The sequence below is a fragment of the Dromaius novaehollandiae genome, chromosome Z (assembly GCF_036370855.1).
Source record: "Dromaius novaehollandiae isolate bDroNov1 chromosome Z, bDroNov1.hap1, whole genome shotgun sequence".
NCBI lineage: Eukaryota > Metazoa > Chordata > Aves > Casuariiformes > Dromaiidae > Dromaius > Dromaius novaehollandiae.
In genome coordinates, this window is record NC_088132.1 from 38,172,047 (window position 1) to 38,189,067 (window position 17,021).

A 17,021-nucleotide genomic window follows, 5' to 3' on the forward strand; every position below is an offset into this window, starting at 1 on the left:
CCACTCAGGATTCATGTTACCCAGCTTCGTACACAGCCCCTAATAGCACTTGATCAAATGCATACATTTAGAACAAAAAAATTATTGAAACAATTGGCTACAGAGTGCTTAGTAACTATATGTCACCTTCTATATGCACCTCAGAAGACTGGGCCTTGTTAATTCTGTACAAACATACACAACCATTTAAAGTCTTGTTAGTTACTATGTACTTGCTGTGATAGGTTTAAACACTCTGGATCTTCAAACAATTTTGAACAAAGGAGAACATTCTCATTCGTTTGTAATAACATAGATCAAGTTAGAGTTAACAAATGTGTACTTCAGATCAACCTGTAAAAGAATCTGAATCTGATAATCTATTTAGTCAAATTGTACTGATTTTTCACAAGGTCAGCTGACACCTTGGGTGGTCAAGAAGCCATAATACACATTAGTTTTGCTATGCGACCATTCAAGTTGCTGGAGGAATTACCTTCAGACTGAAAACATTGCCCTAAAAAGTCTCAGAATCGGTATTTTCCGACAGTGCTAAGCATATCCTATACTGCATTCTCAGAGAAATATCTAAGGGGCAACAGAACTTAAATAGTTTCAGCATTCTGTATGTCCTGCTACCTGAACTAAATCTTAAAATTTTAGAGGGGAATCACAGAGCATACAAAAACCAAGCTCCACACAAAACCTAGACTCTGTGAAAATAAAAGCTTCATTTACATTGTTCAGTGTGCATTAGAGGATTATGAGATATGACTAATAGTTCTCCATCACCCATGGAATGCCTAAAACATACCCAGATGAAGAGCAGCCACTGTTCTGAATGCAGTGTCCTAAAGTTTCAGACTAACTGCTGTGAGTGGAGAGAATCCTAAGGTTTCAGACTCACTTTTTCTGCTTATATTTAAGAATTACCTATATCTTTGAGAAGCAGGCATACTAGAGTGAAGCAAGACTTGCTGCTAAAGAGTATTAGCTTTGTCACAGCTACCCTGCCAGAGGTGTCAGTATCTACCCACCCACATTCTCAGTTTTGTATCATGGTTGAGAGGTATAGATATATCCATGACACTACAGCTAAATTTGGCAGAACGTTCACACAGACTGTTTTAATGGTTGAGGTACCATTAAATGAAAATAAACACATCCAGCCAAACAAGATTCTGCCTGAGTGGAAAAGACTCTCCCTGGGGTCAGGGGAAGCGTCATTTACTAGGTTTCCATTGTAATATCAAACATGTAATCCCTTCAAAGTTCAATTGTTCTCCAATTAATTACCAGTTATAAGTTTTGATTTATTTTCTTAAATAATACAAGGGAAGGTGGGAGGTATTTTATTTAAGGACTAAAGCTTGTTTGACTTTAAAAGTCAATTTTGTTATTTTATTTATACTTTGTTAGCATAAGAAGTCACTTCATCCATAGTTGTTTGTCTTTAACGTGGCATAAATACAGTGCAGTCTTTGAAATCTTTACCTGGTGAAGAACAATAGATCTAGCAAATATGACAAACTTAAAATAGCCAAGTTACTATTTTATACACAGGTATAATACAAGGATGTGTAAGGATATTAAGGTCCCAGTTTCATATTTAAACATCTTTTGGATGGTGAGTGGATAGGAGGAGTCTTCATTATATCTAAATACCAGAAATATGCTTCTATATCCATTTTAATTTAGAAACAGCTAAACATAATGCTGACAAGACTTCTGGAGCAGTGAGAAATTTGTCATCATTGCGCTCATAACTAGAAAATATTGTAGCACCTTAGTAACTATTGCTGAAGCATTAAAAAAAGTTTCTCTCTCAAACACTAAAGTAACTGCTGAAATAAAGTTGTCATACTGTATTTCACTTCCAGTGTGGGTAAAAGGCCAAAAAGTTTTCTGCTAGGCCAGTCCTCAGAGGTTGTTTCAAAATCTTTTCAGAAGTAGTTTAACTAAAAAAGAGAAAGGAAAGATTCCTATTTTTATATAACCCAAATATGATAACAAAAAATATAATGAATTTAAGGTCATGACCATCACCTCTAATAAATATTAGATCAACAAGGTAATAAATAATCTTTTAATCCACCTGACAAATTTCTGACTGTAATTACTGAACAGTCATAATCTAATGTAGAGGGAAAGCAGGAAACATTTTCTGCTTTGTATCTGTTAGAGGATTAGTGGCCCACTAACGGAATCTTCCTTTAGTTGCCAAGGGTCTCCAAACACTTTTGTAATGAGGAAAGAAACTACAGTGGCCATGATGCTATGGCAGATGTGCATGCTGATCTTTAAACTGACCACAACTGAAATACAGACCCAATAGCTTTCAATTTTTAGACATTTTCTGAGCCCCAAATGAGCACTTCAAGAGGCACAAAACAGGATAATATTCTGATACTTTGAAGTATCAGCTGAGATGAGGAAAGATTTCCCCCCTTCATACACATCTAGAGATCTGAAAGCAAAGATTGCTATCAAGTCTGAAGTAGCAAGTTTCAAACCAAATCTCTTTGGAGACTTTAGCTTATGTGCTGTGGAAGAGGAAAGTCAGACCAGCTGAAGAGAATCCGACTTCTCCCTTACACCCTGAAATTCTTGCTAGGGGCTGTGCTAGGGGTAACTGAACCATTCATGAAGCAACCATTGAAACAGCTGGCTGCAGCATAGTCTAATTTTGGTAAACTGAATTCAAGGTTTGTTAACTTCATCTAATGCTGAGATCAATAGTTGCTCATAACTTTCTTCATCAGCCATTTGGTCTTCCTTCCCACGACTACTACAAGCCATGAATCCTTCCTTTTAGAGGTAAGCACCATCTTAAATGGTCCTATTTTTAATCTGCTATTGCACTGTGAGTTATATACCATCATCCAAACCCTACAGTAAACTGGTGCATAACTTGTTAAATTCACTTCTATCAATTCAAACAAGCTATTAAAAACTCTAAATTCTTAAAATTTTTACCATTGTATTCTACTTAAACACAAAAAATAAACTACTTAGAATGAATACCAATAAGCAATCTTTAAAATTACAAACTTCTAACATGGCAATTTGCATCTCTAATTCTGTATGTTGTGTTTTTAAACACTAATTATGGAAAATGTGCACTAATATCCTTCACTATTCATCCTATTTTATTAAAGTGTTTTTTGATTAAAAGTATTGCTTGTAAGTGAAAACCTGAGTGGAAAACTACATTAAACATCAACATATTTCAGAGGTTGAAAATCTTGGAGAAGGAGAGACTGTCATGGAATCTACATATGAAAACCAGGGCTATTTAATTACCTGAAAGTCAAAGTTATGAATCACTGAGGCCCTGCTAGCCCTCAACTCTTTTGCCCATGTCAACCACCTTCTTCATACGGTGCTTATTTGAATTCATTCTTCCTGAATGAATTCTGATCAGCAGAAAAGGATGTTTGGAAGATTGATGACAAAAATCCCCCCCGAATTACCAAGACTCAGCTTGTGAGTGAAAGGAAAATATTTCTCACCTATCTCATGTTATCAGTTCAACTACAATATGGCAGTTAAACTTGGTACATGGATTAGCTTCTGCTTATGTACAAAGGCCTTAGTCTAAAAAAAGCAGACTGGATAACTGTCTCACAGATGTTTCATTACATATAAACCCATTTAGTGTGCTAACAAGCTATACTCCAAGATGTTCCTGGAGCCAAGAGTCCCAGTTGCTTTTCACAATACCCAGTTATATTCCAAAAATTGTTTTTGACAAGCAATATTTTTGAATTATGTGCATTCCTGATATGTAAATGCCAAGAATTACACCAGTATTTCCAGCATCTGGTAAAAAAATCAAATATCTTTTAATTTAATACTCACTATAGAAGCAACTCCAAAAAACTAAAAAGATCAGCAGAAAAGTGTAATTTCCCACCTTTAAAAGGGGAAGCAACTAGTATTTTATCTTATTTTTAGAACTTCTCCTTTGAACATATGTTTAAGGAAGTTAGCCAGCCCATGAAGATGTTTCCAAGACACATGAGTACCAAAGAGATTTTTTAAAGCAACTTCAAGACTGCCTCCAAAAAACAGGTATCACATATAAAGGCAAGACAGCTAGCTATTCATTAAACAGCAGCTTTTTTCTACTTCTCTGAAAATCCGTGCAAGTATGTAATAAGTTACTTAGATGCAGGTGAAGAACAGTATGCAATTATAACTCTTACCAGACTTAATTAGGTGACCTTTCAGCAACGATTCAGTGATTTCCAACCACATACTCCTATCTGAGGATATATACAGCTGATCCTATATTTGAATATCTAATATAGGCATACATATACCTGCCTCTTTCTCCCTACTTCATGGAGAAATTTGAGGCTGCTTTGGGACTTTGCAGGAGAAAGTAAGACTAATTCATGCTGAAGTCTGGCCCGCATAGCAGAATTGGTTTGCATATAATAAAAATGAAACCCTTCAGCTATATTTATAAAAAGCAAAGTAGCCAGAGGATGCAGAGATGAAAGTCAGGTGATACCACAATTCAAAGCATTTAAAATGAGAAAGTAATTTCTGGCCATTTTAAATCAATACCCTTTGGAATAGTCAACATAAAAACATCACATCTTCACCATCAATTAAAGGTATCTACTTGAAGTCTTCTCTCTATTTTGAACATCTGCATTTTTTGTTTACTTTGAAAGAGCTCTGCATTCTTTAACTTGCCTGGAGATACCACAAATTTCCCAAGTTTACTGTACCACAGTGCTACTGAAGACCATGTAGTAAATATGGCTCTATATCTGCCATGAAACACTGAACACTAAGTGTATATATCTCCCTCTACATTTTTGTAGAAAAGGTATATCTGAAGCCAGCATAGGTATTTGTGAAAGGGAAAGACAAGTCTTTCATTCTCATTATGAGACTGAAGTGGGAACTAAGAGCAATTTCTGTTCTTCTATCACAAAAGTATAAATTTTGAACTGAAAGGATAAGCAGAAATAGGAAGATCAGTCCCGTATTAAGTATAAAATTGTGCCTTTAAACAAGATAACTCAACTTTTTAAAAAAATGAATAAACGCTCAACATGTGTACACGATTAGCCTCTTACGGGAATCTCAAGACTGCATTATAAAAAATAAGTTAAAAGAACATGTGGTTTAATTTCATTTAACTTCTTCAGCTACAGTAGCTCACTATTTAAGCTACGATTGTTTTAGTGATAAAAATCCCTTATTGCTATTAGGAAAAAGTAAATGGTTTTACATCTGCCATATTAACATGAAGTACTTTTGAACTATAAGCATTGTGCAACATTATCACTGATTCAAACAGTATTCTATTTAGTCATTACCAGGCAGTGATTTGACTGGTTCACTTTTTTTAAACTTGGGATATCCCTAATGTGAAGATGTTATGATAAACAAAAACACACCATCTTTCTTCTACATATAGCTAATGAAAATACTTCAGTTATTTGCTGAGACATAACCACAATGATTAGAAACCCAGAGTACCTTAATTCCATAAATGGTACTTTAATGAGGCTGAACTATAATTTTGCACAGCACAGGAAACTTCAGTTCTTAATGACTACAGACTGTTGATAAAAATTACAACTTGAAAACAGGATGATTTCACACAAATAATGACAGCTGTTGAATTCTTGTTTCTGCACTTAAAAAGCACACGTACCTTTTCCTAAATGTGTATTTATACTCATGTATCTAGCTGTTCCTGTAAGGCTCTTGTGTTCTCGATATGGTATGTGCTTCTTTGTTTCTGGATCTATATACTCCTTTGCCAAACCAAAATCTATAATATGAATAATTTGCTGGGTTTTGTTTCCAGGTCGTCCTATTAAGAAGTTCTCAGGTTTTACATCTCTGTAAATCAAGTTCTTTGAATGGACATATTCCATACGAGAAATCTTTAATAAAAGGAAAAAACGACAGAAAGTTTAGTTTAAGCTTCAGATTGCCACATGAAATTGTGGTAGAAGCTCAGTATTTCTACATTAGCTTTATATTTAGAGGGTATTATCCTCTCAACTTTAAAACCAAAGGGCTATTGTTCTTAATATGGTAACTCCCAGTTAAAGTTCACGAAAATGGCACGTGCCTTGAGTAGATACACATCATGTACAGAAAACTATTCTTGAAGTCAGACATGAATCACTATACAAGTTACAAAACTTGACCTTCTTTGAGAACTAGCAACAAGTAAGTTTCTGTGCATATTAAAACTATAACCAGAAATTATGTCAAACGGTAAGCAGCAAAGCTCCATGTAGATTATAGATATCAAACTAAAGAAGCACTAGAAAGTCACCAATATCCATATAACTTCCTTTCTAGGAAGTTTTCTATGAAAGTTTATGTATTTGCAAAGGAACAGCAATTATAAGTGATGACTTCAGATCTGTGATAATTTAAGGTTTAAAAATGAACTATTTACAAATGCTGTAAATAAGCTGAATACTAGTTTCAGATCTCTCTGTTATCTAATTAAAGTGTTTTAAATGGCCATTTTTAGTCTTCATGAGGAAAAACTCTTCCACTATTTAAAGAGGAGGCTCTGGATCTTTAATATTTCAGAAAGACCTATTAAAACATATTGCACCAAAGCAAGCATGCAAAGCTTTCTCTCTCTCTACTCAAGTGAAAAGCATACCACAAAATGCTTCAAAAACCTTGAAAAATTCTTCATTGAGTAATTTGTACCATCCTACTATTTCTCAAATTTCTTTCTTTGTTTGAGGACATCCAGGAAAAATGTTAAGAATTCCATCATCCAACTGCTTTCATGGATTAAAAATATTTTTATTCCAAGAAGATCTTGCTTTTAACTAAATATCACTAGAATTCATGGTTTCAGGTTGTGATTAAATATGAGAACTCAGAAGACAATGATACTATTTTCACACAGCAATTCTTTGAAAAACTAGAACAAAAGGCAAGGAAAACAATGTGTGTAAGGTCTTCCTGTTAAAACTGTCTACCACAGGCTCTTTAGAAGACTGAAATAGCACTAACACCAATTTAAATCATGAAAAATACAAATCTTCAACAAGTCAAATTTGCATTTTAAAAACTGACCTAGTATTCTAACACTCAAATTAACATGCATGGATGTATTTTACTTACCAACTGTATGGCTATCATAAGAACAGTTTTAAGAGAAAATGTCCTATCGCACAAGTCAAATAAATCTTCCAAGCTAGGTCCCAGTAGTTCTAGCACCATGGCATTATATTTGCCACATGGGCCAAAATAGTAGACCTGAGGTATTCCATCTGTAAAAGGAAGATTAAAATACAATTATAAAGTGTTAAGATTAATGAACATAAAATTCTTATGTGATTTGAAGTTAAAAATACTTGTCTCGTGTAAAAGCAGCAATAAAACCTTGTAAAAACCAAAGTTACAACAGGAGTAATGAATGTGATATCAGTTTCAATAACTGTTTTCCTGAAAACGGTTTGGCTTGTGAAAGATTTAAAACTTTTTTAAAAAATCAGAACCTATTCATTAGCTTTTGAAAGGGTAAATTGAAACAAAGTTTTAAAAAACATTTCAAGAGGGTTTTTAAATAAGTACCTTTTCACAAAATAAACTTTTAAAATAGGACTGACAAAGCTACTTTCAGAAATAAAGACACCATATCACCAATAAAAATCATTTAAAGATTCAATAGATTAATGAATCCTCAAGCACTGGTAAGTTAAAGGGTATTGATTTTAATTTACATAGAGCAAAGAAGAAAATATTTAAAATAAGACATTAAGTTTTACATGCATTATTAAAATGAAAAAGCTGTTGACAACAAGCTGTAATGGTCACTTGTTAGTATTACTATTTTTCAAATACAAGTATTTTCTGCTTAAATTTGCATGGGAAGGCCTTTTCTGTCTTCTCCTCCTCCACTACTTCTCATTTCTGTTTAGGTAGCTCATAGTAAAAGCTTTTTTCTTAAATCTGAATTATTTCATTAAAACAGTTGAGCTTTAAAAAAATCTAGATTTCTAATAAAATGTAAGGTAGATGGAAATCAATTCATTCAAAGCATTCAAAGGACAGATTTTTAAATGTATTAAAAACAGATGACAAGAGATTTTCAGAAGTCTCAAGGGGAACCTATGTTAAAAAAATTCACCCTGAACCCACTTTTGAAGCATCACACCAGAAACTCATCTTGAATTCTTACAATCCTTTCAAAATCAAGTCCATGCTGTCCAGACACAATCCATTAAGTTCAATTATTAGTGTTAAATCATTTAAATGGTTTAAGATGAAAATCTGTTTTATTCAAAAATATTTAAACATTTATATTAACAAATACAAATTAAGTTTTAGTTGTGTACATTTTTGCTTTGATTTTTATGAAAATAAGAATTAAGTTGAAAATAAAACATCATATAGCATTTCCAAACACAAATGAGCAAAAATATCCCCTATATGTTAAGGTAACAATGTCGGACACTGTGTGAACAGGTAGAAATGTATCTACCTAGAAGGGAAAGGGCAAGTTTAGTGTAAAAGCTACCTTTGTTTTCAAGCTTTGGGTACAATTAAATACAAATTTAAATTTAAAAGTAGTTTAAATAAAGTCTTAATCACTGATTTTAAATCATTTTAGAAACAATCTAGTCATTCACATTTGGAATATGTCAGAAAAATATTTATGATAATACTTAAATTATGGAACTAATGAAGTCTAAAATGTGACCTGTCATCCTAGCACCTTTTTTGCAGTGTAACCTTAACATTTCCCAGTATAAAAGTAAAAAATCTATGTTATAACCTCCAACACGCTGCACTTTAAGAACATACCATGTTTATTTGCTTTCCATCAAAGCTATAAAAAATTTAAAGAGACTGTGCTATTGTGTCTACAAAGAATTGATTTTTGACTATGAGGTTTCTTTTATGGCACTATTCCAGAAACACTGACAGGAATACATACTTATAGTACATGTTTCTTCAGACAGCTGGTGATATTGAGATCACAGTTTTCTTTGAAGTTTGAAAGGCTGATAATCACATGTTGAACCGAGAAAAAATTCCCTCACTATCCACTCTGCCACTGGCATAAAGGAGCAAAGCTTTCCTGATGTGCATAGCTTAGATCAGCAAAACTACATGTTACCTGAAACAATTTCTTCTGTCATCTTCCCTGAACAGAGGCATAATAAACATGTCCACACAGCAGGCTTCTCCTGGCATAGCTACACCAAGCTTCTAAATTTCTAATATAGGCATAACCAACTTTCATTTTACGTTAGTGTTGCACATAGAATCACCCACTTTATTAGAGGAACATTTGACAGAATGCAGACATCAAAAGACTGGAAGCGTTCTTAATATTCTGAAACACTACATCCCATGAATTATAGATTGTCTATACCATAGATCATATATTACTTATAAAATATAGACATAGCACACTATTATATAGAATAAAAATTGTTTTATACATGTTATATGCAATATATAACAAGATATACTTGCTACCTATTAATCTATATCATATTTAGTATATTCTATATACCATCTGTATACACCATATATAATCTGTGATGTATATTATAATATACCATTTTATGATACAGAATTGTCTTACTTTGTATAGTCTTATTTTTGAGTAGAATCAAAACAAAGCAAATATACACTGCTAAATTACATATTACATGCATTTTTTCCTGTTTTGAACTAGTAATCATACATTTGGAAGTAGGTAGTCATACATCACTTCCCCTCTTGTATCTTTTTTTGACAAGAAAGATATGGTTCAAGAACATCAAAAAAGGCTGAAAGTAAAGTCAGAAAAATTTATATTTCACAAGAGATGTCTCAATTTACAGAATGTACAAATCTTTTAGGAAAAAAGTTTTAAAATAGTTACTACAAGACTTTTTTCCATTAAAATAGATATAACACCTAAGTTATTTACATAATGAAAATAGTAAATAAATTTGCAACAAGTACATCTCTATTAAATGTAAATACCCATTCTTCATCTGCCATATTCAGAACATTCATTGTACCATATCAAACCTCCTTTATGATTACAGCTATCTCCTTTACTTTATACAAAAAGTACACTGATTTCTATCTGAAACCATTTGTGTGATGTCATATTCCAAAAATCAATAGAAATTTTTGTATGCTACCAGGCTTCTTGCAATCAGTAATTACCTGTTTTCAAAAAGATTTCAACACATGCATCTGTAAGTCTAATTTAAATTTATACAACTGTCATTCTTACAAATCACTTACACTGTATTTATTAACAATGGCACCCCTACAGTGAAGTATATAGGCACCCACAATGCCTCAAATTTACATTCCCTTGAATGTAAATACTATCATAGTCACATTAATAATTGATATAATATCAACAGCTCAGCCTTGCTGTTAACAAAGCATACCAGCTGCAGTGGAATTCGAAACTGAGCCAGTTATTTCCCAAACAATTGATTACAGAACTATAGCAGTCTGTGCACACACAGTGCACATGAACAGATACCTCTTCATTCAAGAGTGATGCATTTTAAGTGGCACTAACATTAAATTTTAAATTAAGCATAGAACACTGTTTTGAGATCAACTGACCTGTATTTATTAATAGACATCATATGTAAAATATATGTACACACAGGCATACATACACAAAAATACATATAACTGCTTATCGCTTATTCTCCTATATAACAACATCCCCAGTGAAAACTGAACAAAAGGCAATAGTAAAAGCAAAACAGCATTACAAAAAAAAAAAAATCAGCATTCTGTTCTCAGTTTAAGAGCAAACTCTCTGCTAATAACCTAAGAACCTTGCTTAAAGCAGTGTCCATCTAAAGTTACTCAAAGTTCACTTTGAGTTTATATTGATGATCATTTGCAAGATATGTGGGCAAATTATGAAGTGAGAAAACCAAGACACAGAAAAGTCAAAACTCTATTTTCACATGGGCTGAAGTCTTCCAGAGACAGAGATGACCACCTCCCTTACCTAAGAAGGCTGACTAACCACCAAGCAATAAGGCAGGAGTGATCTATGGATCCACCTCTATAGCTCTTCGAATTCCCACTGTTCTCTCTCAGATCAAAGCAACATTTTTTTGGTAACTCATTGTAAAAATACTAAAAGTATAATCTAGCACTACCTTAAATACAAAAGCCAGCATCCTTTTCTATTTAAATTTCTGCTTCAATCACGTATTCAGTTCAGGGTATTCTGTACACTGAGTAGGGGTTGTACAAGAAACTGAAAAGTCATCATTGAATGTTAAATCTTTCAACACACATGCTCAACCTTATTTTCATAACCATGAATATTTAGGTGTTTAACAATAGGGGAAAAAGTACTGAACACCAACTTTACTCTCAGTAACCTCAGCCTTTCAAGCAATTTTTTTAATAATGAAAAGAGGGGAAAATAACTGGTAATGCCTACTCTACCAGTCACATTCAACAGTGCAGAAAGTAGCTTATGACTAAAAATTGTTTTACCACAAACCTCAAGGCATTTTGCACCACGAAAGGCTTAATGTATTTCAAACTGCCTTTGTTACATTCCCAAAAGAAAAATAAATCACAGATAGAAAGAGAATCTTGACATGCTCCAAACACCAAAACAAAAATGAATATGCTACTGAGCCTGATTGGCTAAAATGAGCAGATTCCATTTCTCTACAACAGCAGCTGACCATACTTGCATAAATGCTTAGTACTTCCGTGGCTGCAGCTTCTCAAGATTCTCTTACCCTACCCAACATTGCTTTACCAGCCAATACACAGCAACTTTATCAGGTGTGTATATCTCTTCCTAAGTCACATTATGCCAGCACTGCAACTTCCTCATCCATTGACCCGAAGTTAACTTCTTCATTAGAGTCCAAATAATATGATTTTTTGATATATCTAGTTGGGTTCTCAACTTCAGAATAGAATCATGTGTTTCTTATGAAGCCATGCAGACAGTATTACCACATGACTGCTAGAACCCAACCACAGAAAAAATTCTCACGAAGAGCACACAATACTGTTTGTTTCATATTTGTCATAGCCTTTTAAGATACAACACTTTTCTATAGTACACAACTGCGTATCTTACACCTCCATTGAACAAAGTATCCTCTTTTGGTTGCCCTTTAAGAAACAGGTTTTAGCACCAGTTCTAAGAATGGAAGTGCTAATTAAACTGCATCTGAAAGGACTGAAGTACAGAATTTAAGAAAAATAAATATTAACAATATTGAGCATCTGCCTTCTCTGAAATGTCAATACAGCAGTTCCAGAACTAGGATAATCCACAGCTGAACAGATCTTGGTCTCTTCCACAAAAGACCTCCAATGAAAACCTGACAAATACCCCTTGTTGCTATAAACAGACACCATGTTAACAATCTGTTCTAGTAAGTCAGCAACATTACAGACACAAGCTCTAAGGCAGGATCAGCAGAAGTAACCATTCTTTTGTTCTACTTGTCAGATGGGTAAGCACAATAGAGTTCATTCACTTGCAGACACTTCCAAGCCATTATAATCAATGGCCCACAGATATACTATTAACAGATAATAGAAAATTCAGATAGTAAAAGCTGAATAATTTTTGCACTGCTAAATGTGCATAACACCGCAAAATGTGTGGACTCCTTATTGCAAGAGGAAACTGAAGCACACAGTAAATTCCTACCTGTCAAAGAAATAAGGCATTTTGAATGTTTCCAATAATTTTGCTTATACATTCATTTTTAATGTTTAAATTAAAAAAATCCCACAAAAAAATCTCAGCCTTACTACTTAAACCTTAAAATGAGCCAGCAGTTCCTGATTCCCCCTCCTCCCACCAGTCTCTCCTAGTAGGAAAGTAGGGCATGGCACTTGAAATAGATCTCACATCTTACAAAGCTAACTTTCTTACCATGAAGAGAAAGATTTAGTGTAAAAGAAATATATATAGAAACAAAAAAAATCACAAAAATGCTAGGCTGCCACATTTTCCAAAAAAGCAAATACAACTGAAGCATACAAGGAGGTAGTAAGCTGCTACCCAAATTTGTGTTCCTAGGTCAGCTGGTCAGGAAGTAGCTTGTACTGAACCTAGAACATCTGGCTCCAGAACTCAGGTTCCTCAACCAAGACAGACTTGGGGACCTTCTACATCATGCAAGCAAACTAGATTTTACTCTTCTATCATTTACTCTTGCCATATAATTCTTAGCAGTGTACCTACAAAAAAGACAGCCTACTTGTAGATACACTACCATACTACCTTTGATTTCAGTCTCTCTCAATACCGTCCCTGCTGAGAATATATTAGCCCACAAGATTAAGTTAAACTATGAGAAAACTTACACTTTGTTTACTTTTACAGGGTAAGATCTTTAACCATAGAACAACAAAGCTTCTCCTGTCAAACCCACCAAAAGCAACATTGTTTAAGACTAAGTAAGAGTGGACTGTAATAATGCAAATATTCAGCCAATGAAGTGTACTTTAATACAGCCCAGCAGAAGGATGTCTCAAGTACCCTCCCCTCTTTTTCACCCGTCATAATATTGGGGTCACTAAGATAACAATTCATAGCACATACTGCAACACTGTGGGACATATTTATGTTTGCAGAAAATGAAACATGAGGGCATAGCTCACTTATCAGCTTAAAAACCCTAAAAGCATGAATTCTTGAACCTGTCAAGTTCAGGGCTTTTTTGTGTGGAGGGCTTTCTCCTCAGCATAGAAGACTCCAACTCTCAAAAGACTCAAGGTCCCAGCTTGCATAATACTTTCCAATGCAGTAGGACAAAAGTGCATTCAAAACATTCTTTAAACAAGTTTGCTGGGTATAAGTGATAAATATTGATACTATGAAGATCAGATAAGGACAAAAATTAACCTGAATTGTCTTCTTCATCCTAAAAGTCTTAGTATAATTCTTATTATAATTTCAGGTAAACTCCGGTATTTTTGTGATTTTCTTGTAACCGTAATACTATGTTTTTGTTTATGTATCACTGTTTTTGTCCTTCATGCTTGTATTAGGAAAAAACACTTAATTAAAATTATATTAGAATTAAAGATAATCAACTTGAATTCCATCTGTCTGTAAGAATGCTTATTCAGTTAACTAGAAACTTCTGCAATAATGACAATTAAATTTCAGACCTCATGACCACATTTTAAGCAAGATTCTCCTACCCACAGTTACTGAAAGACTCAGATTATGGCAGAAAAAATTAAAAGCAATTTTAATTAAAATCTTATCATGTAAAACTTAAATGAAAGCTAAATAATGATAGGATCAAAATAAGTTCTCTGATTTTTAGCACTCATTTTTAACAACGTTTAGATTCATCCCTCAAATAGTTAAGTGTTTCAGGAGTTTTCCAGAAGTACAGAAAATGTTTTCTGTTTAAGAAAGATTCTTTGCATACTTTTTCCTGACAAACTCCCACATGCTACTGCATAGTCAGGCATGTTCAGTAAAAAAACATTTGAGTATAAAATTACAAATTAACACTTTTTTAACAGTAGATTCTCTCAAGGGAGTTTTGAAACATTTGTTTTATATTCGGATCAAACATTTTTTATTAAAGAATGAAGATTCTCAAGTCAAAGGTCTTGTGTATAAACACTGCACACCTACCAGCATTTCATTTCTGTTTTTCTTGGGTATTTTGTTCTTTCAGGGAGCAGAACTACAAGAGGTCCCCAAGATGTTTTTCAAACTCAGGCATGTCTTCTACCCCATTCATTGCATTCAAGAAGCAGAATACAAAAAAAAAAACTTATCACAGAAAAGTAAAAAAAAAAAAAATCTTTATGTCTGGTTCCTTGATATCCCTTTCTTTCATTTCTAATGATCTTGTGACTTAGTAGGCAAATACTGATTAGAGGAAGGGAATACCAAGAAAATATGCAATTTCAAAAGGTTACCCCTTCCACCAAGGGGACTTCCAAGAACAACGCAAGAACAGAGAAAGCACTAAACTACTCTATTAAAAAGCATTAGAAGTTAGGATAATGTTGCCTAATCACACTCTTTACAGGGTTTCAGTACGGTTTTCCAGAAAAGTCACCTCATTTCTTCTGGGAATATTCACTCATGTGTCATGATTTTCTCCCAGGTGGTCTCTAGAAAGGAAGCATTGCATAGCTTCTGCAGTCTAATCTAAACAGCTTTTATTCACCTCTGCTACACAGCTCTTTTGCGATGTTAGAGGATGTAACCTTGGCTTTCACAGCTGGCTACTAACTTCTTGGTTGACATGTCTCTGAATGTATCAGCTTTTTAGCATGCTAATCTAGTGTATGCTGACAATTTACAACTACTTTAAAAAAGACATCACCCCCTGATGACTTTCTCAAATCAGCCATCATCAAAGGCACCTGATTTTGACTACTATCTGCAACTTAACTTTCTATCTATTGACTAAAAGATACACTCTCCTGTCTTGGAAGGAGTTCTCTCTAAAGAGTTCCTGCTTGCACAGCATTCATGCTACAGCATCAAAAAATAAGTTCTATATGAAGGGAAAGAATTAGATAATATCTTTCAAAATAAAGGTTCTTCAAAGACAACAATTTTGAAAGCTGCAGAACCAGAAAAACCACTATCCAGCCTGTACAATGAACATAGTCCCAAATTTTAAAAGGCAAAAGCAATATTTAAAACAGCATTAAAAACAGTATTAAAATTCATCACAACATACAAGCAGGGACAAAATTAGTGACACAGGCAATGTTCAGTTTGCATTCCCTGACTTCTGGAAATACAGCTCTTCTGCTTAAATATTCTGTGTAGTTTAAGCATAACTTTCCTAAAAATCACTGTTACAGAAATCAAATCTCTTTGGGCAGGAAAAAAATAGTGTGCATATATAAAACAAACTATTAGTCTAGCTTATAAAATAACTTTTTACATTAGTAAATAAAAAGCAGAAGCAATAACTAAATGACCTATTAAAAGCTAATCCAGAAGTTCTAAGAAACATTTTCAAGGAACAGATACAATAACATTTTTTTCTAGTGATTTAACTAATTTTGGGAAGCTTTGTACTCACTTTCTTAGACTAAGAAGCTTCAGCTCTTGCTAACTGACTATACACAGTTCTGTGAAAGGTGCAAAAATGGGCAAAAATGAGAGTTTCTGGTATCGCTCACCTATAACAGCAAAAGGTGTTTATCGGGTCACTTTGAGAGGACAATCATAAAAGTATTTCTGGTATAAAAGCACCAAGGATAGTGAAATGAGAAATTCAAATTTTAAGTGCATTTAATGTGTTTAAGATACTTTAACATTACATGAAGCAAGAGACAGTGTCAACAGAATTAACAGTGAAGTAAAACTGACAGTAAAGCAGCTACTTAAATATCTTAACAACTTTAAGTTAAATAAAAATGCATGATTAGTAGATTAGCCATTTAGTAATTTATGACATTTATTCAAAAGGAAAATGCTGGGAATACTGTAAGACTACTTAGTATAAGGTATACCCATATGGCACAAACTTTGTAATATTTACCATTTGTTAAATAGTCTGAGGATCTAATGGACACACCTTAAAGAGGAAGAACAAAAATATTTCACCAGTAGAAAAATTTAGATTAATCCATTGACTCAAGGTCTTTGTTTCTTTAAGTACCTAGGGACACTTTTAAATAAAAAAGATTTATACCCTAGATCAGCAAAGTAATGTGAAAATTGATACTGGATTACATTACAGTATTATGCATGACAGTTTTTTTACCTCCAGATCCTAGCTGCTTGTAGAATCTGTATTCCAAATGTAGCTGTGGTGCTCTTGACTTCATTGGCTCCTGATTTAAAAACAAAAACAAAATTTAAAACAAAGCTTCTCAGCTGTTGTCCTGAACCCCAAAAATCAATACCTTAACCTAGGTACCAATCGTGCTAGCCCAGCAGCTTCTGAGCCACCTGAAAAAATTTGAGTATTCTTTCTACAATGACTGCTAACTAGGCTACTGGGAAACCTAAACCCCAGTCAGATAGGAGTAGAGTGTACAGGGGCTTTTACATCCTGTATTGC

The 17,021-nt window shown here is 33.8% G+C and overlaps 1 protein-coding gene across 10 annotated transcripts in view; it reads right to left on the reverse strand.

Annotated features, from left to right (window-relative positions):
- CSNK1G3 (casein kinase 1 gamma 3) overlaps positions 1 to 17,021 on the reverse strand; it is a 78,722-nt gene that overhangs the window by 25,968 nt on the left and 35,733 nt on the right. For all 10 annotated transcript variants that reach the window (XM_064502699.1, XM_026115350.2, XM_026115351.2 and 7 more), the window contains 3 exons: positions 16,722 to 16,791; positions 7,111 to 7,259; positions 5,660 to 5,894 (listed from right to left, as the gene is read on the reverse strand). In XM_064502699.1, coding sequence (XP_064358769.1) covers positions 5,660 to 5,894; positions 7,111 to 7,259; positions 16,722 to 16,791 — 454 coding nt within the window. The remainder of the gene's footprint in view (positions 1 to 5,659; positions 5,895 to 7,110; positions 7,260 to 16,721; positions 16,792 to 17,021) is intronic.